This window comes from Helicoverpa armigera, chromosome 30 (assembly GCF_030705265.1).
Source record: "Helicoverpa armigera isolate CAAS_96S chromosome 30, ASM3070526v1, whole genome shotgun sequence".
Taxonomy (NCBI): domain Eukaryota; kingdom Metazoa; phylum Arthropoda; class Insecta; order Lepidoptera; family Noctuidae; genus Helicoverpa; species Helicoverpa armigera.
In genome coordinates this window covers 911687-935188 of record NC_087149.1, presented here as the reverse complement: position 1 = coordinate 935188, position 23502 = coordinate 911687, and the positions used below count along the sequence as shown (strand labels likewise).

At 39.9% G+C, this 23502-nt stretch overlaps 1 protein-coding gene and 1 long non-coding RNA gene across 3 annotated transcripts; both read right to left on the bottom strand.

Annotated features, from left to right (window-relative positions):
* Positions 1–1152: 1152 nt before the first annotated feature.
* On the bottom strand, positions 1153–15736 carry LOC135119146 (uncharacterized). 2 transcript variants are annotated; one of them, XR_010278001.1, is made up of 3 exons: positions 15574–15736; positions 2473–2583; positions 1153–1257 (listed from the first exon to the last, which is right to left on the bottom strand). It is a non-coding gene; the product is annotated as an uncharacterized LOC135119146 (long non-coding RNA). The 2 variants fall into 2 exon arrangements; XR_010278002.1 differs by lacking the exon at positions 1153–1257 and adding an exon at positions 1440–1544.
* Positions 15737–15931: 195 nt separating this feature from the next.
* On the bottom strand, positions 15932–23133 carry LOC135119112 (ankyrin-2-like). The gene is made up of 6 exons (XM_064042798.1): positions 22998–23133; positions 19814–19973; positions 17932–19168; positions 17052–17167; positions 16109–16240; positions 15932–16067 (listed from the first exon to the last, which is right to left on the bottom strand). The coding sequence occupies exons 1-6, from the start codon at positions 23131–23133 to the stop codon at positions 15932–15934; spliced, it is 1917 nt and encodes a 638-aa protein (XP_063898868.1).
* Positions 23134–23502: the final 369 nt, after the last annotated feature.

The window sequence follows — 23502 nt, the reverse complement described above, 5'->3', positions numbered from 1 at the left end:
CTGTTTAGATTGTACAAAGTTGAGGAAAAATGAAAGAAAGAAAGAAAAACCATTTATTTGACACACAAATGACGCAAGAAACAAACACACACAGATACAAACAAATAAATCAAGGGACAATACAAAAAGAAGAACAAAAAGAAAAGCGCTCCAGCTGCGTCATTCATGTGTGAAAAGGGGCAGCGCTCAGCATAAATGCTGTGTCTCGCACACGCAGGCACGAGACAACAGCGCTGGTTTTCAGCGCTGACCCAACACATACATACAAATAAAAATATACATAGATATAAAATATAGGGGTGAAAAACATTTTTTTTTAAAGAAAAATAAAGAGCGAGTTCACAAAACACAATACATCTACTATGTAAGTACATAAACTGTTAAATAAATAAACACTGAAAGGGAGAAATAAAACCTTTGATATTAGGACCATAGAGGCATAGACCATATAGGATAAAGGTTTTATTTTTTCCCTGTCAAGTGTCTCAGTCCTAAAATATTTTTACCAGTCATTGCCACTGACTGCTAGAAACATTTCAAAAATTTTACTTTGTCACCATCAATTAAAATACCTGAATTGAACCTCTTGCTTTTTGAGAAGTCGAAACAGTTGTTGAATTTATGACTGTTCGCGCAAGTAAGAAACAAAGTACTTCAAGAGTTTTTTGTTTGATATGGTACCACTGTTCAACAGTATTTAAATAATAGACCCAAAATGACACAGGGTCCTTCTGAATCTATCTTTCATATAAAAGAAATACTCACCAAATCAGCCGGCGGCAACGCAGAAGCGTTAGCATCAGCTCCCGCAGCCAACAGCCTCTTCAGCAGCCTGACATGCCCCCCCCTCGCGGCGCAGGAGACGCACGCATCACCCCCTCTCCCGGCCTCCACCACCACCGGACATATGCGCCGCTCTGAGGACTTCTCCTAGAAGATGTGATAGGACAACTGGCTTTAGCATCTGTCTCCGAAAGACTTTTCAAATCGGACCAGTAAAAAAGATCCATTTTGGGAAGTCAGTCTGTCTGTCAGTCTGTCAATCTGTCGGTTTGTCAGTCTGTCAGTCTGTCAGTCTCTCAGTCTGTCAATCTGTCAGTCTCTCAGTCTGTCAGTCTGTCAGTATCTCAGTCTGTCAGTCAGTCTGTTAGCCAGCAGCCTGACATGCCCCCCCCTCGCGGCGCAGGACACGCACGCGTCGCCTCCCCTCCCGGCCTCCACCACCACCGGGCATATGCGCCGCTCTGAGGACTTCTCCTAGAAGACATGATAGGACAACTGGCTTTAGCATCTGTCTCCGAAAGACTTTTCAAATCGGACCAGTAAAAAAAGATCCATTTTGGGAAGTCGGTCTGTCTGTCAGTCTGTCAATCTGTCAGTCTGTCAGTCTGTCAATCTATCAGTCTGCCAGTCTCTCCGTCTGTCAGTCAGTCTCTTAGTCAGCAGCCTGACATGCCCCCCCTCGCGGCGCAGGAGACGCACGCGTCGCCTCCCCTCCCCGCCTCCACCACCACCGGACATATGCGCCGCTCTGAGGACTTCTCCTAGAAGACCGAAGATGGAGACAGTTGTAGGCTTCTCTTTATAGGATTCCATGCCCAAATAGAAGAATGGAACCCTATTATTCAGACTTCGATGTCAGTCTGTCACCAGGCTGTATCTCGTATACTGTGATACTGAGACAGTTAAACCATGGTGCGCGAGCCCGACTCACACTTGGCCGGTTTTTTGGATCTATAGCCCTAATCCCATAGGTGGATTTATAGTTACTTCGATTTGAAGAAATAAAGGTTGGCAATGCCGAAAGTAGCTTCCGAAGAGAAACGCTATGTAAATCATTTTAGTGCGAAATACGTTTGTCTGGCCCCTATTACTAAAAATTCAGTGTACAACGGGCCCCTGTTACTAAGACTTCGCTATACAACGGGCCCTTGTTACTAAGACTTCGCCGTATAACGGATCCCTGTTACTAAGACTACAATGTACAAAGGGTCCCTGTTACTAAGACTTCGCTGTAAAACGGGCCCCTGTTACTAAGACTTCACTATACAACGGGCCACTGTTACTGAGACTTTGTCATCAGACAGGATCTTAAAAATATTCATATCCGCCAGGCATATGCCCCGGTCTGCTGACTCCTCCTAGAAGACGTGATATGTCCTATCACGACTTCTAGGAGGAGTCTTTAGCTCTAGCTTTACCATCTAACGTCGAAGGAATTTTCAAATCGGACCTGTAGTTTCTGAGCCTTTATGGTTACCAAAAAATGAGGATCCTGATGAATTGAGATTCCCTCTTTTTGGAAAATCGGTAAAAAAAACTTTTTGTTATATAGTCAGTAGGAATATAAATAGAAAACTGCTAACCTTAAAAGTAGAGTTATATTAAACGCCTGGGGCGTTTAGTCAGCCCTTGTACAGTGTGGTAAAAGTATAAATAAATAATTAATAACATAGAAAATATCCTACTTACATTATTCCCAGAAGATCCAGTCAACTTGCTGACAATAGCATGTATACCGAGGGAGATGCCGCCGCGATGTGGACTCAACGCTTGAGTAGCTACCACGGTCTCTTCAGGATCCTGGTGGATTGAAGATCATTGTTATATAGAGTTACTGCTAGGCTTAGTTGTAACTCCGTATGAGTACCAGGCTTTATAAAAAGTAGGACGGGTAATCAGAAGCCAGTAAGTCTGACACCAGTTTACAAAGGGGTATCGGGTTGCATGGGTTGAGGAGATCAGATAGGCAGTCGCTCCTTGTACAACACTGGTACTCAGCTGCAACCGGTTAGACTGGTAGCCGACCCCAACATAGCTAGGAAAAGGTTAGGGCAGTGTTTCCCAAAGTGGGCGATAACGCCCCCTTGTGGGCGCTGCAGGTCTCAAAGGGGGCGGTAAGAGACCCAGAAAGAAAATGGGGGCGTTGTGTAGAGGCCTGGGGGGTGATTTCTAATTTTATTTAGCTAGGAGGCCTCTTAGACAACGACTTGTGAACATCAACTAATATGAATTACAGCAACTAATATGAATTATAGATGGCGCTGTACCGCCAAGTAAACATCGAGCTCCGTATTTATTGTTGTTTAAAAATATTATTAATGTAAATAGTGAGGATATTATGTCATATAACTGTAAAACTAAGTGCAAATGACTAGTGACAATGTTATCCAGATATTAAATAAGTGCTATGTGGAGTTATTAACATTTTTATATAAACAACAGTTTGTGAGTGAAAAACAATTAAAACTGTATTTTAAAACCCTAAATAAGTGAAGAAAACTTCTAAAACTGTTGCCTAATGCAAGTTTTTTGTGTCTAGTTTACTATAAACAATTAATAACAAACTTGTGAAAAAAAGTGAACATCAGTTTTAAATTCAAAAATTTAAATATTTTGCTCAAAACGACTTCAAAATAACGAAAATTGATACGCACATTAAGAACCACAATTTCACTTATTCACTTAATGTACTGCGTAGCCTAGTACGGAGGGAGCCAGAGTGGGATAAAAAGGACTTGAGTTCGAATCCAACATTCGACTTTAGCTTTTTGTGCATATTTAAAACATCTCTGTACATATTTAAAAACAACAATGAATTTCCTCAACAATATAACGCTTCGTAAAAAAGTGAATAGATGCGATCCAAATACAAGCAATGTCAGTCAAGAATCTACCGACACCTTCGAAGATACAAAGTCTAAGACTAAGTCAACCGAAGATGAACATAGTTCAAGCAGTTTGACGATAGATGGCGCTAACAATGATAGTATGCCAGAATTATCGTATGACGACAACAAAGTACCAGATCTTCAGCTACAAATACAGGAACTTAATTTAAAACTAATTGCAGCAAATGAAGAAATAAACATTCTACGCATAGAAAACGCTGACCTCAAAACCAAGATTCCAACAAAAATCTTAAAGGAGTTGTCGGCATCTTCGTGTGAACAAAACTTCAACAGCGAAATAAGCCAAGACGGTGAAGACAAGTCTACAACACCCACATCACAAGTCCATACTCATTTGAATCGTATTACAACCACCAATATTCAAAACAAGAATAATTCAGTAGCCATAACTGAACCTAGTCAAGAAGACACGCAGACAAATACCATTTATTCCAAAGGCAACCCAATTAATACTGCTACTACATCAAAAACAGAGATGAACACAGATGGCGCTTTTCGAAACTCGGAGCCACAGGATCAAAGTAAGATTAAAGTCAAAGATAAAAATGCACGTTCTACTGCGACGAAAGCTGTACAAAAAAGAAAACTATGCATTGTCAGTACAAATAAGAGGAACAAAGTTTTGGATATAGCCACGAAAACATTTCAAAACTATGAAATATGTCACTATGTTTCTCCGAATTGTGGCACGCAACAACTAATTAGCAACTTGGATAAGAAATTAATAGACTATACTACGGATGACTTTTGTGTTATATTAATTGGAGAAAAAGACTTTTATAAAACTGATAATTATGTAGATATAATTATAGAACTTAGAGAAACATTGCAAAATATTCAAAACACGAACATTATAATATGTGTCCCTACTTTTAAATTGAGTAATTACTCAACTTTGTTTAACTGGCGCATAGAAACCTTTAATAATTTACTACATCTAGATTTGCAGACATACAACTATGCAACGGCATTTGATTCTAACTTAGATTTGTGTTATGATTTTACAATGTTTTCTAAATTCGATAGGAAAATTAACAACCATGGTATGAGAAACATCTTTCATAATCTATCGTTGACTATAGCTGATTATTCATATTGTCAACCAGAAATGGTCGACGATAATCAAACAAACTTATCATCTCCACGATACGAGTTTTTTCGTTAATCAATTAAATATAATGCATCAAAACATTGCCGGACTCCTAAACAAGTCCGATTTATTGGTTATTTACATACAAGAATTGTTAAGCAAACAAATTACATTAGATATTATATGTATAACTGAACATTTCATTATGTCTGGCCAAGAGAAATTACTATGCATACCTAATTATAAACTAGCGGCGTGTTACGCTAGACCAAACATTAAGCGCGGTGGAGCTTGTATATTAGTTAAAAAAGGTCTTGAATATAAAGAGCTGCCTGACATTATGAGACATTCGGTTGCAGGAATTATAGAATGTTGCGCAATTGAATTAACCTCACAAAAACTAACAATTTTATGTGTTTATAGACCGCCAAAATATACTGATTTTAACATATTTTATGAAAAGCTAGACATTATACTGAAAAATATATGTAATAAAACAAACAAAAAAATTATTATGTGCGGAGACTTCAACATAGATATCTTGAAAAAAAACAAAATCAGCATGGAGTTTGAATACTTTCTTATGAATTACAATCTAAAACTAGAAATAAATGAACCAACCAGACCACATAGTAAAACTTGTTTAGATAATTTTGCACACAATTCAAAACAAACCTGTCAGAGTGAGATAATAGATTTCGGTCTGTCTGATCATACGGCTCAGATATTAAAAATTAAAGTTAATAGGTTTCGTCAAATCAAAACTTGGAAAACATTAAGACGAGACATATCTGAAGAAAACTTAATGATCTTTAAAAATCATCTCCAAAGCTTATCGTTTTCAGACGTTTATAGCACGGACGACCCTAATAAGGCATATGATAATTTTTTAGAAATATTGCTGCTCCTGTATGAATTATGCTTCCCATTAAAAACAGTGACACTACGTTCCGAAAAGAAGATCAAATGGGTTTCTAAAGGTATTAGAATCTGCAGCAAAAAGCAACGCCAATTGCTCTGGGTACAAAGACTTAGGCCTACAAATGAAAATAAAATAAAATTTAAACAATATTCAAACAGGTTTAAAAAAATTATCAAATTGACCCAGAAAGCACAAAACAATTATCTAATAAAAAATTCTAAAAATAAATCCAAAACCTCTTGGCAAATAATAAATAGCTCAAAATCTATAACTGAACCCATAACCAATATAAAAAAAGATGGTGCAATAATAACTAACCCTAAGGAAATAGCCCAAACGTTTAACGATTTCTTTACCGATCAAGTCTCCTCATCCACGAACTTAAGTAAAGAAGTTGTTAAAATTAAAAGTAACCCTCACTCTATCTTTATGGCCCCTACTGTTCCCCACGACATTGTAAGAGTGATCAGATCCTTAAAAAACAAGAAAAGTTTTGGTTATGACGGTATCTCAACAAACGTCATAAAATTTGTCTCTACCATTATAGCTGATCCTCTGAGCCACATTATCAATGCAAGCATATCAGCTGGTGTTTTCCCCAATAGTCTTAAAACTACAATAATTAAACCACTTCACAAGAAGAATAATAAAGAAGAAACGACAAATTACAGACCCATAGCCTTAATTCCCGTTTTCTCTAAAGTCATAGAAAAAGTTACAACGTCCCAAAAATATCTCGCAAGAGAATAAAACAATCGTGTCCAGAGCAAGACAATTTATTGCACATAAAACTGCATAGGTCGTATATCGGCGGAGAATCTTAACACCGCGATGTAGAAAAATGACGTTTCGGCACAGCGCCATCTGTTACCGATTTGCGGTACTAACGGTAAACAAACTTTATCGATTTTGTATGGCAGTTTCACGTAGTATTATAAATTATGTAAACAGAATAGACATTCCGCCCACCATGGACGGCATTGTCCATCAACCAGATCATGACAATGTTAACTTAAATTAATTTGGTTTCGACAATGCATAAAAATCTAAACTAAAGCCTTATGTCTACAATACAAGAACATGCTTTATGTAATACAAATGCAATAAACAACAAAAAAAACAAGTGAAATATACAAGTTCATTCCTTAGGTAAACATACAAAAAAAAACAACAGTAAAAACAAGTAAAAGATACAAAATCATTCAAGTAGATTCACAAACCGTGTATAAAAAATGTAAAATAAACTATATATAAACTTCAACAATATGGTGATAAACAACAACTAAGTAGTTACAGGTAACATAATTAATTTAGATATGGGTCTTTTAATCTCACTATTTTTACAGCGTATTGTTACAACGCGAGTAATATTGTCCAAACCTGGATGCTTATTTGTAACGATACCGTATAGCCATCGAGCAGGTGGAAGACCATCTTCCTTCACCAGAACTACGTCTCCAATCTCAGGTTCAGGCTTACAATCTGTCCACTTATATCGGTGTTGCAATTGAGTTAAGTACTCCAGTGACCATCTACGCCAGAAATTTTGAAGCATTTTCTGTGTAAGATGCCACCGCTTCAGATTACTAACAGACGAATTTTCATAATTAACGTCGGGTACAGTTACCAGAGGTTCACCCACGAGAAAGTGCCCAGGCGTCAATGGACATGAGTCCTCTGGATTGTTAGAAAGCTGACAAATAGGCCTCGAGTTTAGGCAGGCCTCAATTTGAGCCAGCACAGTTGTCATTTCTTCAAAAGTCAATGTGCTGGTGCCTATAATTCTTTTTAAATGGTGCTTCGTGGACTTGACACCCGCCTCCCACAATCCTCCAAAATTCGGAGCATGGGGAGGTATGAAATGCCAAGTCGTACCATTCATAGAAAGGAAATCAGCTATTTCCGAAGCTACCATAGACCTTTCAGCGTTGAATAATTGTCGTAATTCTTTCGCACTACCAACAAATGTGGTCCCGTTATCACTCCACAGGTCCAATACTCGGCCACGTCTGGCTACAAAACGCTTAAAAGACGCTAGAAAACTCTGAGAAGTCATGTCGCTGACAACCTCGAGGTGAATAGCCCGAGTGGACATGCAGACAAATAAGCATATATATCCCTTGGTAGAGTGATGACCACGACCTTTAGAGCTTCGGACGCTGATTGGACCAGCGTAATCTACCCCACTGCATTGAAAAGGCTTCTGAACAGACACCCTGGACTTCGGTAACTGACCCATCATTGGTTGATGTGTTTGTGTGGAATGTCGAATACAAATCACACACTTATGAACGTGTTGCCTAACGAGAGTCTTTGCATTGAGTATCCAGTATTTGGATCTTAAGTAATTCAGCATCAATTGCGGCCCGCCATGCAAAGTTCTCTCGTGAGCCTCTGCAATCAAAAGATTGGTAAAGTGTGATTTGTGAGGAATCAAAATGGGATGCTTCATATTATCATTAATAGAAGCGCGGTGCAAGCGGCCGCCAACTCTTAAGATGCCATCATCGTCGAGAAAAGGGCTCAACGAGGTAAGTTTAGTATTCTTATTTAATTTACGATTCTTCTTTACAGCTTCTATTTCATCACTAAACGACTGGAGTTGGCAGAGTTTGACACAGGTAAGTATAGCTTCATTTAATTCCTTTGTAGTAAGCCAAGTAGTTAGTTTAATTCTATCACATTCTAATTCCTTCATCCATAGAAACCTTCTACAATAAGCTATTACTCTTACTAACCTACTGAACTTAGAAAATCTAGTTAATATACTATCATCAAATTCTACTGCAGTTGCATGACACTTTGTTTTTATCTTTCTTTCTTCTAACGTAGTTCCTTGAATATTTGCTCTATTATAATCTATTTTATCTTTCTGCAACCATACTGGACCCTTTTTCCAGAGTTGCAGGTCACTGCATTCAGAAGGACTAACTCCCCGAGATGCGCAATCTGCTGGATTTTCCGACGACACCACATGTGACCACTGACTTCTATCCATTATGGTAAGTATTTCGGAAACCCGATTCGCGATGAACGTTTTCCACCGACTAGGGTGGCTGCTTAACCACGCCAATACGACGGATGAGTCTGTCCACGCATGTAAGTGCTGCTTGGGAACTTCTAGGGTTGTAGCGACTTCCTCAAGAAGTTTTGCAAGCAAGACAGCTCCACAGAGCTCTAAACGAGGGATTGATACCTGCTTAACAGGAGCAACCTTAGTCTTTGCAGTCACCAAGTTTGTATGAATGTGTCCTTCTCTGTCAATGATGCGAACGTATACCACCGCGGCGTATGCTACATTGGATGCATCTGAAAAGCCATGTAATTCTAGAACTCTGTTATCTTTGCTAGAGTTGATCCAACGAGGCAGACGAAACTTAACAAGGTTACGAAGGTTTTCTCGAAAGTCAAGCCATTCTTTCAGCAATGGTGCAGGTAGTTCTGCATCCCATTCGATCCCAGTCATCCATATTCGTTGAATGAACACCTTCGCAGTAATGATTGTCGGTGCTAACCATCCAAGGGGATCGAATAGTCGTGCTATGTCTGAAATAACCTTACGCTTCGTAACTGGTAAATCTAGCTCCTTAAGTTGAATTGTGTAAACGAACTCGTCATTGTCTTTGTCCCACGTTAAGCCTAATATTTTTGAAATAGCATCAGTTTTTAATACCATGTTCCCTTGTGTTTGTGATATTTGTTGACCGTCTTCAATTAATTTTAATAATTCTTCGTTGTTACTAGCCCACTTTTGAAGCTGAAACCCTCCACGTTTAAGTAACTCGGTTATCTGCTTATATATTTCTACTCCCTCTTCTATGGTTTTACAGCCTGCCATAAGGTCATCCATGTAGAAATCTGAAAGAACACGGGTTTTTGCTAAAGGGAATTCAGCGCCTTCGTCCTGAGCTAACTGCTGCAATGATCTTACTGCCAGGTAAGGCGCCGATGAAGTTCCAAAAGTTACTCGCAAATGACGTAACACCTGAATTTCGTCATCTGGATTCTCCCGCCATAATATGCGCTGAAAATCTGTGTGTTCATCGCATACCCTAACCTGCCTGTACATCTTAACGATGTCTGCGACCAGACAGATAGGTTCACGACGCCACCGCATGATAATATGACGAAGATCAGGTTGTAGAGGAGGACCCACCATTAAATCGTGATTAAGAGACACTCCGTTGCTGCCTACACATGATGCATCAAACACAATGCGCAACTTTGTGGTACTCTTGTCGTTTCGAATGACGGCATGATGAGGTAGGTACACAGCACTTTCCTTGTCACTATCTCGTACTATATCCATATGATTCAGATCTAAGTACTCCTTGATAACCGCTGAATACTGAGCCTTGAAGTCTGGATTCTTTAGAAATCGCTTTTCTAATGTTAAAAAGCGTTTGAGAGCAATGTCCTTTGATCCCCCATATTTACAAGCAGGATCACTTGACCTGAAGGGCATGTGCACGATATAGCGACCAGATTCATCTCGCTTAGTCGTGCCCTTGAATATCTCTTCGCACTTCTGCTCTTCTGGGGTCAAGTACGCCTTATCGTTAAGGCCTTTGGGCTCAGCTTCTAACTCCCAGAATTTTTTAAGGAGACTATTTTCATCTGTGAGAGTAGAATGCAGTGTAACGACGGTATTGTGGCATGTTTCGCTTTGGTTGATTTCACCTACTTGACCAGATAAGATCCATCCTAGTCTTGTGTTTTGCGCGATGAGTTGACTGGATGAACCTTTGATTAAACCTTCTAACAAAATCTGGCCATAAACTTCGGCGCCTAAAAGCAAGTCAATCTTGTTCGGTGTATCGAACGAAGGATCTGCTAAAGCCAAAGACGAAATTGTGGTTAAAACGTTTGCCATAACTTTCCTTTCCGGTAAAATAGTCGTTAACTTCTTTAAAACATAAGCCTTAACCGTGATAATAAAACTAGGGTCAATGCGTGATTTAACCTTAATAAGAACCATCGAATTTAGTGAAATTGATGATTTGTCTTGATCACAACCTATACCTGAAATTGAACCCTTAGTTGGTATTCTTTTAAGACCTAAGAGCTGGACTGCGGACTCCGTCACAAACGAAGCCTGAGATCCCTGGTCTAACAGGGATCTTAATACTATAGCAGTACCGCTCTTTGATTCCGCTGCAATCAGCGCAGTAGCCAATAATATTTGGCTATGACTATTAGCAAAACAACTTACAATATTGGTGGAATTACTCTGGTTTGAAGTGGTAACAGCTGACCCACTACCTTCGACAACTTGATCCGGGTTGTTACTATCACCACCTGATTTGGAGACGTTTTTGAGATGAAGAAGACTATGATGCTTCCTTTTACATATATGACATCTAGAAGACTGGCGGCATGCATATACGGAGTGATTTGCCCCTAGACAATTATAATATAAACCATTTGTTTGGACAAAATTACGACGCTTTTCAATATCGAGACCGGCAAACCTTTTACAATTAGCAAGCTTGTGGTTATCCTGACAACATATACACAATGTAGTAGACACATGAAGTGATTTGACTGGCACATTACGATTGGACTGACGACCTTGACCTTTGTTATCTAAAAATTCCAAAGACCGAAATCTTTGTTCAAGAAAAGATTTAAACTGATTCATTGTAGGCAATTCGTCTGAACAATCGCTAATTTTCATCTCCCATTGTTTGCGTGACTCAGTATCTAGTTTTAAACTCAATACATAAATAACTATTACATCCCAATGATCAACCATTATACCTAAATTTTGCAAAGCATGTAAACATTCATTGGAAGTATCTAATAATTCCTTAATCGCACTAGAAGATTCCGTTACAATATTCTTTTGACTCATAAAACGTTTAATTATACAATTTGCTAAATACTTTTTGTTATTATAGCGATTCTCTAATTGACTCCAACAAGTTGCATAATTACTACTAGTAATAGGAATGTGCCGTAAAAGACCTTCAGCCTCTCCAGACAAATGTGATTTCAAATAGTGCAACTTTTGAACATCGTCAAGTGCACTGTTATCGTGTATTAAGGATTTAAACAAGTCTCTAAAACTAATCCATTCAGAATAACTTCCGGTAAACATAGGCAATTCAATTTTAGGTAATTTTACAAAAGATGTCTCTTTAGAACCCTTCGAAGAAGATTCAATCGCTTTAGCTGAACTATCGGAGCAAACAATTTTTTTCAATGCTTCCTTCAACTCTGCTTTATACTCGGTAAATAATTCTTCCGTAGTCTCGTAAACATTTTTTAAGTTATATTCAGATTTTTCGTAATCCATGGACTTAACAGATGACACAATTTTCATGTGAGTTTCAAAAAAAGCTGACCAGTTAGCTTCTAAATTTTCTAGTCTAGTTTCTATATAAGAACTAGTTAGTCGCTCCTTAGGTGATTTCTTAAAATTAGACCTTGCTTTACTGATGGTAGATTGTAAATTAAATTGTAAGTTACTCAACGCTTCCATGTTGAAATATTAAAGTCTTTCACTAATTTTATACTAAGTCCGTGGCCAACACGTAAAAAATCACAAGTCTTTTAACTTATTAAACTTCGCTGCAAAATCGGGCATAGGTTCCCCGTAGTTCACTTTTTATTGAAATTATTCTAAGTCCATGCACACGTTAAAATTTTCTAAGTCCAAATTGTTAAGTAAAATTTTCTAAGTTAATAAGGTCTAAATTTGCTTGAAATTTTATTAAGTCTCAATGTATTAATTTTGTCACTTTGAAATTATAAAGTACTCACAGTTTGTCTTCGTAACACAACACTTCACCACTCACTCACTTATACTCGTCGCGATGATATGCGGGGTACTCCTCCCCCCGCACCGCAGCCGCTCACGCCAACAGGAACCAGCAGCGCCAGCGCCGACCGTTGTGTACCACTAGTACATACACGCGTACGCGCCTACCATGTACGGCCCGCCGATGCCGCTCGCGCTGACGTCACACTCGCGGCAGGTTGACCGTGCAACCCTACGACACCGTATGACGATGCACACCAGTCCTTCATCCGGCTCGAAGGACCACTTTGTACAACGTCCCAAAAATATCTCGCAAGAGAATAAAACAATCGTGTCCAGAGCAAGACAATTTATTGCACATAAAACTGCATAGGTCGTATATCGGCGGAGAATCTTAACACCGCGATGTAGAAAAATGACGTTTCGGCACAGCGCCATCTGTTACCGATTTGCGGTACTAACGGTAAACAAACTTTATCGATTTTGTATGGCAGTTTCACGTAGTATTATAAATTATGTAAACAGAATAGACATCTATGAATCATTTTACTCTTTCTTTTCAAGATATAATATTCTTTGTGATGAACAAAAAGGGTTTCGAAAGAATAAGAATATTAATATGGCGATATATGACCTAATAAATAAAATATTGATTAATGTAGACAAAAAAATACCAATTTGCGCCATATTCACCGACATGACAAAAGCTTTTGACACTGTAGACCATGAAACGCTTTTGATCAAACTTAATGCTTACGGTATAAGAGGGAATGCCTTAAGCCTGATAAAATCATACCTAAGCGGACGTATTCAATATACCGAAATATCTAATGTATGCGTCAAATCCAAAAGAGAAATCAAATACTTATCTCATCCTAGGGAAATTAAATATGGCGTGCCGCAAGGCAGCGTTCTAGGGCCGTTATTATTTTTGCTGTATATAAATGATCTTCCCCGCAACATCAGCTACCCTTGCGTGTTATTTGCCGACGATAGTACGGTCCTAATAGAATGTGTCAATAGAGAAATATATGAAGATGAAATAAATAATTCACTTAAATTAATAATTAATTGGCTCAACAAAAATAATCTTGTGATAAATCTCAGCAAAACAAATATTATGCACTTTTATCAAAGAATTCATCCTTTAAACCTAAACATTAACTATAACGGTCAAACCATTAATAGCACTAACATAGCAAAATTTCTGGGTATAATAGTGGACAGTCAATTAACATGGAAACCACAAGCTGATGAAATTTGTAAAAAATTAAGTACTACTGCGTATATTCTTTACAATTTGTCAAAAAAAGCGAACATTGAAACATTACTGATAGCTTATCACGGTTTGGTGGTTTCTATCCTAAGGTTTGGTGTGGTATTTTGGGGCAATTGTTCTGAAAGAGAGGCTGTATTTAAATGTCAAAAACGGTGCATAAGGGCGATTTTTAATCTTAAGGTAACAGACAGCTGCATCCCTATCTTCAAGACACACAATATCTTAACTTTTCCTTGCCTTTACATTTTAGAAGTAGCTATTTTCGTTAAAACTAACACCGATTTGTTTCCTACATTAAGTAACACGAGAACACGAACTACAGCCATGCGATCAAAATATAGGAATCTATTGAACAAAGGCCAGTATAACACTACATTGGCTAAGAAAAACATTATTGGTATGGCACCTACTATATTTAACAAGTTACCGAATTCCATAAAAGATCAGCCCCTGAGAAAATTTAAAAACCTCCTGTCCGCGCTGCTAACTAAGAAATGTTATTATTCCGTTACAGATTTTTTAAATGATGACTTGTAACCTATTGTTCTTCTCAGTTATTATAATTTAGTTTTCATGATCTTATTTTTAATTGTAAGTATCTACTTTAGAATCTTAAGATTTCTCTAATCTATAATTGTAAGAAAATTTGTATGCCAACAGGCAGAATGTACTGGAACTGTATTTTTTAAGCTAAGACCATTATTGTTGTACCTACATTCTATACAAATAAATAAATAAATAAATAAATAAATAAATAAGATTGCGCTCGCTGCACTCGCGCCTTTCACTTAATAGTGACTATTTTCTAATTTCTTTAGGTATTTTTGCGTCCCAAAAATCAAAAATTTTTGCGCTCGCTACGCTCGCGGTTTTTCCTCTTTGCAGTGTTTTTTTTTCCACACTTGTTAAGGTACTCTTGTGCCCCAAAACTAAACAATTTGCGCGGTTTTTTTAACTCGTTTTGGTACTTTACTGTTCCAAAACTCAAAAATTTCGCGCTCGCTGCGCTCGCGGCTGTTTCACTTGTCCCTGGTTTTTATAAAACATGTTTGGGTTCTGTTATGTCCCAAAACTCAAAAATTACGGGCTCGCTTCGCTAGCGCTTTACAAGTTTGCAGTGATCTGTCTCCGGTTTCTTTATGTTAAACAAGGCAAAAAGCAGCATGAATGTTTTCTACATGATTTTAAAGTACCTACTTTAATTAACAATTTTATTTCGTGATTATATTTTGTCGTTTTTATGGGGGGTGCTCAATAGGTAGTCCGCCCCGGGTACATCGGGTGGCACCCAGGGCGGACTACGCCGCCACTGCAAGAGTTAACTACCTACCTGCGCTAAGGTTTCAAGTTGCGGGTTATAGTAAAAGTTTCGTTTAGAATTCCCCGTTAATAAACATACATAGGTCACAATAATTAATTAATTTAATTTGAAGTTATAGTGGTTTTTAAATAGGTGAAAAAATGGGGGCGCTAAAAAAATTTTTATTCTCAAAGTGGGCAGTAGACAAAATAAGTTTGGGAACCACTGGGTTAGGGAGATGACTAGGCTTTATCAAAAAGATAAAGTGGTCAGAATTGGTATTAAATGAACAAAGTTGATGAAATGGATTAAGTGGCCGAAAGGCAAAGTGGAGAAAAATAACAAAATGGGAGAAAATAACTAATGGAAAAAAGGGGTAATGAATTAAGTGGACGAAATGAGTAAAAAGATAATGCAAGCATTGTAAATATATAGAGTAGAAGAAGCCAGACATTTTTTATATTCTTTCCTTGTCTATAATTTGAAAATGTTCTATAAAACACTAATAAAAATATAAACATCCTCACCTGATCAGGCTTAGGAGCCGGCAAAGCGACGACCGTATGCGACAACAACGCATCAACGACTGCCAAGTTGCCAAGAGTGCACGCGACGTACAACGCGGTCTGACCGCTGACATCACGCGCGTTCACGTCGAACGCCGCCGAGTACTGCCACTGTCCCGTAGCGTCGCTAATAATATCATATTTAAATACAGTATATTATAGAACGCATGTGAACGCTGCAAGTTGCCAAGACTGCACTCGACGTACAGCGCGGTCTGACCGCTGACGTCACGAGCGTTCACGTCGAACGCCGCCGAGTACTGCCACTGTCCCGTAGCGTCGCTAATAATATCATATTTAATATATAAACATAGTACAACTACAGTATATTATAGAACGCGTGTGAACGCTGCAAGTTGTCAAGAGTGCACGCGACGTACACCGCGGACTGACCGCTGACGTCTCGCGCGTTCACGTCGAACGCCGCCGAGTACTGCCACTGTCCCGTAGCGTCGCTAATAATATCATATTTAACATATAAATATAGTTTAACTACAGTATATTATAGAACGCGTGTGAACGCTGCAAGTTGCCAAGAGTGCAGGCGACGTACAGCGCGGTCTGACCGCTGACGTCACGCGCGTTCACGTCGAACGCCGCCGAGTACTGCCACTGTCCCGTAGCGTCGCTAATAATATCGTATTTAACAGTTTAACTACAGAATATTATAGAACGCGTGTGAACGCTGCGAGTTGCCAAGAGTGCACGCGACGTACAGCGCGGTCTGACCGTTGACGTCACGCGCGTTCACGTTGAACGCCGCCGAGTACTGCCACTGTCCCGTAGCGTCGCTAATAATATCATATTTAACATATAAATATAGTTTATTATAGAACGCGTTTGAACGCTGCAAGTTGCCAAGAGTGCAGGCGACGTACAGCGCGGTCTGACCGCTGACGTCACGCGCGTTCACGTCGAACGCCGCCGAGTACTGCCACTGTCCCGTAGTGTCGCTAATAATATCATATTAAACATATACCTAAATATTGAAAGTATAATGTACCAGCGATTTCATACACGTCCCCGTAAAACCATATAAAAGAGTTTCAGCGGATAAGTGCTACAGACAGGCAGGTAGATAGGTTTATTACGAAATTTTAATTTTTCGAATTTCATCAATGTGTGAACTATTGCGAGCATCCAGATAAAATGTCCATAGCAAGTAAAAGTATCCATATAAAAACGAAAGATACCTAGCCTTAAACTATTCTCTTTAAATCGCTTTCTATTAATTATTCAAACCGGAGCACTTGTTTCTGTGATTAGTGCGTTCAATTAAAGCTTTTCGGCTTTACAATATTAGTACAGATTATGGATCGTTTTCCTGCTGCCCTTAAATGTCAATGTTATTTATGGTCAGAGCTGAGAGCAGCATGTCTTCTCTTTCTATACTCTTCTATCAGCCTTCATCTCACAAATAAAGATTAAGTACAACTTACGTATAAGTAGTGAGCACGCTATCAGGGTACGGGTATTCCAGTAGCAAGGTGACCATCGCCGCGTGACCGCCGATACACGCCGCATGGAGAGGCAGCCATTTCTCTACCGTCTCTTGCTGTAACGAAGAAGAAGCTGTTAAAATAAGTTAAATAAAACTCGCAAGTGCGAGTCGGACTAACGCACAAAGGGTTGCTTTGCAGTATCGATAAAAAACCGGCCAAGTGCGAGTCGGACTCGCGGAACCCCGTACCATTGTTTAGAAAATGAGCAAAAAAATCACGTTTGTTGTACGGGAGAACCCCAAAATATTTATTTTATTCTAATTTTCAGTATTTGTTGTTATAGCGGTAACAGAAATACATCATCTGTGAAAATTTCAACTCTCTAACTATTACGGTTCATGAGATACAGCCTGGGGACAGACGGACGGACGGACGGACAGAGGAGCGAAAACAATAGGGTCCCGTTTTACCCTAGGGGTACAGAACCCTAAAAAAAATTTTGGGAGTGCCCTAAAATATTTTCAGTATTTCTTGTTATAGCGGTAATAGGAACACATCATGTATGAATATTTCAACAATCTGGCTATCATGTGTTACAGCCTGGTGACAGAAGAACAGAGTGACGGACAGCGAAGTCTTAGTCACAGGGTCCAGTTTTATCTTTTCTGAATCTAAAAAAACACATGGGCAGTGGTGAAGGGCAGCTGTGTTTAAACTGTCTTTTGAAAATTTGACTTTCAAAAAGTCCCGATTTACAGCCGACTTTGAAGAAATATTTTTTGATGACATCGATGTATAGCGGGCAGTACTTGGTAGACCACGAGCTATAACTTGACAATCTCCAGCTGGGCACAGCACCACGCTGTGGTCTACTGACCTGCACAGCTTGCGGGAAGGAGGCGAGCAGCAGCCTGGCGATGTCCGCGTGGCCGTGGTAGCAGGCGATGTATAGCGGGCAGTACTTGGTAGACCACGAGCTATAACTTGACAATCTCCAGCTGGGCACAGCACCACGCTGTGGTCTACTGACCTGCACAGCTTGCGGGAAGGAGGCGAGCAGCAGCCTGGCGATGTCCGCGTGGCCGTGGTAGCAGGCGATGTATAGCGGGCAGTACTTGGTAGACCACGAGCTATAACTTGACAATCTCCAGCTGGGCACAGCACCACGCTGTGGTCTACTGACCTGCACAGCTTGCGGGAAGGAGGCGAGCAGCAGCCTGGCGATGTCCGCGTGGCCGTGGTAGCAGGCGATGTATAGCGGGCAGTACTTGGTAGACCACGAGCTATAACTTGACAATCTCCAGCTGGGCACAGCACCACGCTGTGGTCTACTGACCTGCACAGCTTGCGGGAAGGAGGCGAGCAGCAGCCTGGCGATGTCCGCGTGGCCGTGGTAGCAGGCGATGTATAGCGGGCAGTACTTGGTAGACCACGAGCTATAACTTGACAATCTCCAGCTGGGCACAGCACCACGCTGTGGTCTACTGACCTGCACAGCTTGCGGGAAGGAGGCGAGCAGCAGCCTGGCGATGTCCGCGTGTCCGTGGTAGCAGGCGATGTATAGCGGGCAGTACTTGGTAGACCACGAGCTATAACTTGACAATCTCCAGCTGGGCACAGCACCACGCTGTGGTCTACTGACCTGCACAGCTTGCGGGAAGGAGGCGAGCAGCAGCCTGGCGATGTCCGCGTGGCCGTGGTAGCAGGCGATGTATAGCGGGCAGTACTTGGTAGACCACGAGCTATAACTTGACAATCTCCAGCTGGGCACAGCACCACGCTGTGGTCTACTGACCTGCACAGCTTGCGGGAAGGAGGCGAGCAGCAGCCTGGCGATGTCCGCGTGGCCGTGGTAGCAGGCGATGTATAGCGGGCAGTACTTGGTAGACCACGAGCTATAACTTGACAATCTCCAGCTGGGCACAGCACCACGCTGTGGTCTACTGACCTGCACAGCTTGCGGGAAGGAGGCGAGCAGCAGCCTGGCGATGTCCGCGTGGCCGTGGTAGCAGGCGATGTATAGCGGGCAGTACTTGGTGACTGGGTGAGCGCGTCCGTCAGCGCCGGCGTCTAGGAGGGAGGAGACCGCTTGGGTGAGACCGGCTTCTGAGGCGCTGAAAAGGAAAAGGGGATATAAGAATTAAGGTGTACACAATAGAGTTTTTAATCTAAAATGGCTCAAATACGATCTACTGTTACATACAGTACCTAGGCAAATATTTGTTTTAGTTGATACTTTAAATCGGTTTAGTACTTCACTAGCGACCCGCCCCAGCTTCGCACGGGGTAACAGTATTTCCCCACTATTTAATGTATGTTATCTATATATATAAAATCTATATATATATAAAAGAAAGTCGTGTTAGTTACTCCACTTATAACTCAAGAACAGCTGAACCGATTTAGCTGAAAACCGGCAGGGAGGTAGTTTAGAGCCAGGAGAAGGACATAGTTTATATTACAAAAAAAATAAAAATACAATTTATTCCGGACATACAGCGCCATCTATTGTTCAAACCAAATATCTGCCGGATGCCCATGCTACTATTCGAGCAAAAGCTAGTTATACATATAAACCTTCCTCTTTAATCACTCTATCTATTGAAAAAAACCGCATCAAAACCCGTTGCGTAATTTTGAAGATTTAAGCGTACAAAGGGACATAGGGACAGAAAAAGTGACTTTGTTTTATACTATCTAGTGAAGAGTGGAAACGATGGACAGACAATATTAGTATAGAATTTTTGGCTCAAACTTACACATAAAGCAAAGTATTAGCTCCCCCAGGCGTTAGATTCGCTATCAGGCCGGCGCGGTTGCCGAGCGCGCTCAACCGAGCTTTAAGCTGGGCGCAGTCACCGCGAGACACAAGCTCCCGCAGTGCCGCATGCTGTGACAGGCGTTCGCGTTCTAGAGCATCTGGAAAGAGGAAAAAAATAAAAATAAGTATACTTTCGCAAAAAACAGCTCGTGGTTAGGTACCTAATATTCATCATCTCCCGAGCCTTTTTCCCAACTATGTTGGGGTCGGCTTCCAGTCTAACCGGATTCAGTTGAGTACCAGTGCTTTACAAGGAGCAACTGAATATCTGACCCCCTCAACCCAGTTACCTGGGCAACCCGATACCCCTTGGTTAGACTGGAGTCAGACTTAATGGCTTCTGACTACCCGTAACGACTGCCAAGGATGTTTAATGACAGCCGAGACCTACAGTTTAACGTGCCATCCGAAACACATTTATCATTTTAAGTATTTTTTGCAAAAAAAGGAGCTGATGGATAACAGCCGCAAGGGTTGCTTTTTCAAATGGTTGGTCAACGGATTGGTGACCTATGTCATGACGAGTTCCTTCATGTTTCGGAAGGGACGTTATATTGGAGCATGTTTGACAGACGTTACGGCTAACGTGGTCGGGTAACGGGTAGGTACATAGAAACCAAAAGTCTGTCACCCCAGGTAACTGGGTTGAGGATATCAGATAGGCAGTCGCTCCTTGTGGCACACTGGTACTCAGTTGCATCCCGTTTAACTGGAAGCCGACCCCAACATAGTCACAATATAAATAGATCTCGTTTTTAAGATTTGGAAGAAACTGACATCTAGACACACGGCAGTGTGTCCGCCAAGTTCGAGCAAAAAAGGCGACACACCGGCCGTGGGTTATATTACACGAACCATTTCGGGCCAAATTCGACCCCCCTGTAACTCAAAATCTATTTATTTACGCATATCAAATTTCTAGTATCTGTTGAGACTCCCTCACTTATCTAAAATACAAAATTTCATTAATATACCTATTGTAGGTCTTGAGATATTGACGTCAGAAAATCGCTATTTTTACTATACACTCACTGACTGATTCACTTATTCACTGATTCACTGACTCACTCATCAAAAACCTAGACCACTTCCAATAGTCGTATTGACTTGAAATTTGGCATGGAGGTAGGTCTTTATGTCAAGGTAAAGGGAAAAATCTGAACATGGCCAAGTGTGAGTCGGTTTCAAAATAATGAAGGTGTTTTATACCCGGTGTAAATTTATACCCCTAAGGAACTAAAACGAACTAAATTTATCTATATTTATATAATATATCTTCGAATGGTACAAAGGTTTGTATTTAGTCAAAGTAAAGTAAAAATCTGAAAACGGCCAAGTGTGAATCACTTTCGAAAATAACGAATGTGTAGCTTTGATCCACGAACATAATATATGATAACATGTCATGTCAGTCAGTTGGTAAATCTAGTCATAGTTAATCTAGTTCATTTCTTTGTAAGAAACATAGTGCATATTAAAAAATCTAAAAGATAGTATAAATGAGAAATTTCTTTAACTAACTTCATCATAAGAAAAAAATAAAATAAACAACCTTACAAAAATAAATGAAATCCACCCAAAACAAAATGTGAAAGACTGCCAAGTTCGATAATATGGGAATGCTTCGCCTATAAAAGAAGTGAGATCTGAATAAGTACCAAGTTCCATACACCTACCTCAGTTAAAAATAGTTACTTTTTAATGATGATTACTTGGCAAGTTTTAATAGAAAATTAAATACTTGATTCATTGCGTTTAGTAGGTTTATAACAAGGTGTATGAAAACTTGCCAAGTAACATCATTAAAAAGTAACTATTTTAACTGAGGTATGTGTATGGAACTTGGTACTTATTCAGATCTCACTTCTTTTATAGGCGAAGCATTCCCATATTATCGAACTTGGCAGTCTTTCACATTTTTGTTTTGGGTTTACTAGCATTCCATAGAGGTCATCAGTCATCTTAATAGAACATTTCTAACAGTAAATAATAGCGGTCTAGAATCTAGATGGTTCATCAAATAAACATATATTTATTTATGAAACGATCGAACTGATAAGGCAGTCAGGATCGTATAAAACGGTTTCTAGAAATACGTAAATTGTTACAAATAAATTATTTATCAAAGAGTGCGCTGAATTAACTTGTTTATGTGAAAACCAAATCGAAATATATTTAAATCTTCTTAAATAGTGGTTAAGAAAAAAAATATGAGCGAAATACTGTTTTAATCTGATTAGCTTAGAATGATTAGGTTATATTTTTTGAAATTCCATTCACTTTGAATGTCTGCTAATAGACCGGAAAGTACTGTCTTTTTTCATCATCATATGACCCCTCCCGCTGTGGGTGCAGCGTGAAGGAGTGTCACACTCTTACTGACTAAAACCCATCATGTTCCTTCTTAAGCCCTTTATGTACCAGCGCCGCGGTAACTCGCGCGAACTCTCCTTCAAAAAGCCTATGGATAGGTGCCTATAAATAAGTACCATGTTAATAATTACCATTCTGCCATTCTGCCTCCATAGGTCAGCAACGATCTGCGCTGCGCGATACTTTCAACTAGCTGTTACCGTGGTTTCACCGGCATTGCTGGAGAATTACTGACCGTACAGGGTCAAAATATAGCTTGTTTTATTCGGGAAGAGTGTAGCTTCCGACCAGTGTAAGAATCTTTCAAATCAGTTGAGTAGTTTCGGAGATTTTTTGGGCACAAACAAACACACTATTTTTTTCTTGTTTTCTTCTCTATTTTATTACTATAGTTTAGTATAATTACCATTCTGCCTCCATGGATCGGCGACGTCATCGCAGAAATAGCGAGACACGTCATACGCCGCGTCTGCGTCCTCGTCTATGACGTCACGCGGCGCGCGCGCAACTTACTGCACCGCGATTCTTTCAACTAGCAGTTTTCCACGGTTTTACCCGCGTTTCTTGAGAACTACTGGTCGTACCGGGACAAAATATAGCTTGTTTTACTCGGGAAGAGTGTAGCTTTCGACCAGTGTAAGAATCTTTCAAATCAGTTGAGTAGTTTCGGAGATTTTTGGGCTCAAACAAACAAACAATTTTTTTCTTGTTTTCTTCTTTATTATATTAGTATAGTTTAGTATAATTACCATTCTGCCTCCAGGGATCGGCGACGTCATCGCAGAAGTAGTGAGATACGTCATACGCCGCGTCTGCGTCCTCGTCGATGACGTCACGCGGCGCGCGCGCAACTTTCTGCGCAGCGCGACGGAATCGACCGAGCATTGTTGTTGCACTTGGTTTTTTTTAATCACTGATTTATTTTATCATTGTTTTTGGTTTGTTTGTTTTATGTTTCTTATCACTTATATTTTTGACAGAGTTCATATTTAAATTGTACTCATACATGTTATAAATGCGTAAGTTCGTAAGTATGGATGTTTATCCCTCCTTCACGGAAAACTACATAATGAATTTTGATGAAACTCGGGCAGCGTGTGAAGCCGCTTACAGAAGCTAGTTAATATTTTCAATTTGTAGGCATGTCAGTCAAGAGAGCTTGCTTTTTTTCCTAGTTCTGAGTAAGTGGAAGAAGAATTTATTTGCTAGATTAGGTAAGGTAAACGTACCAATAGTCGTCGGATTTCGGAAATC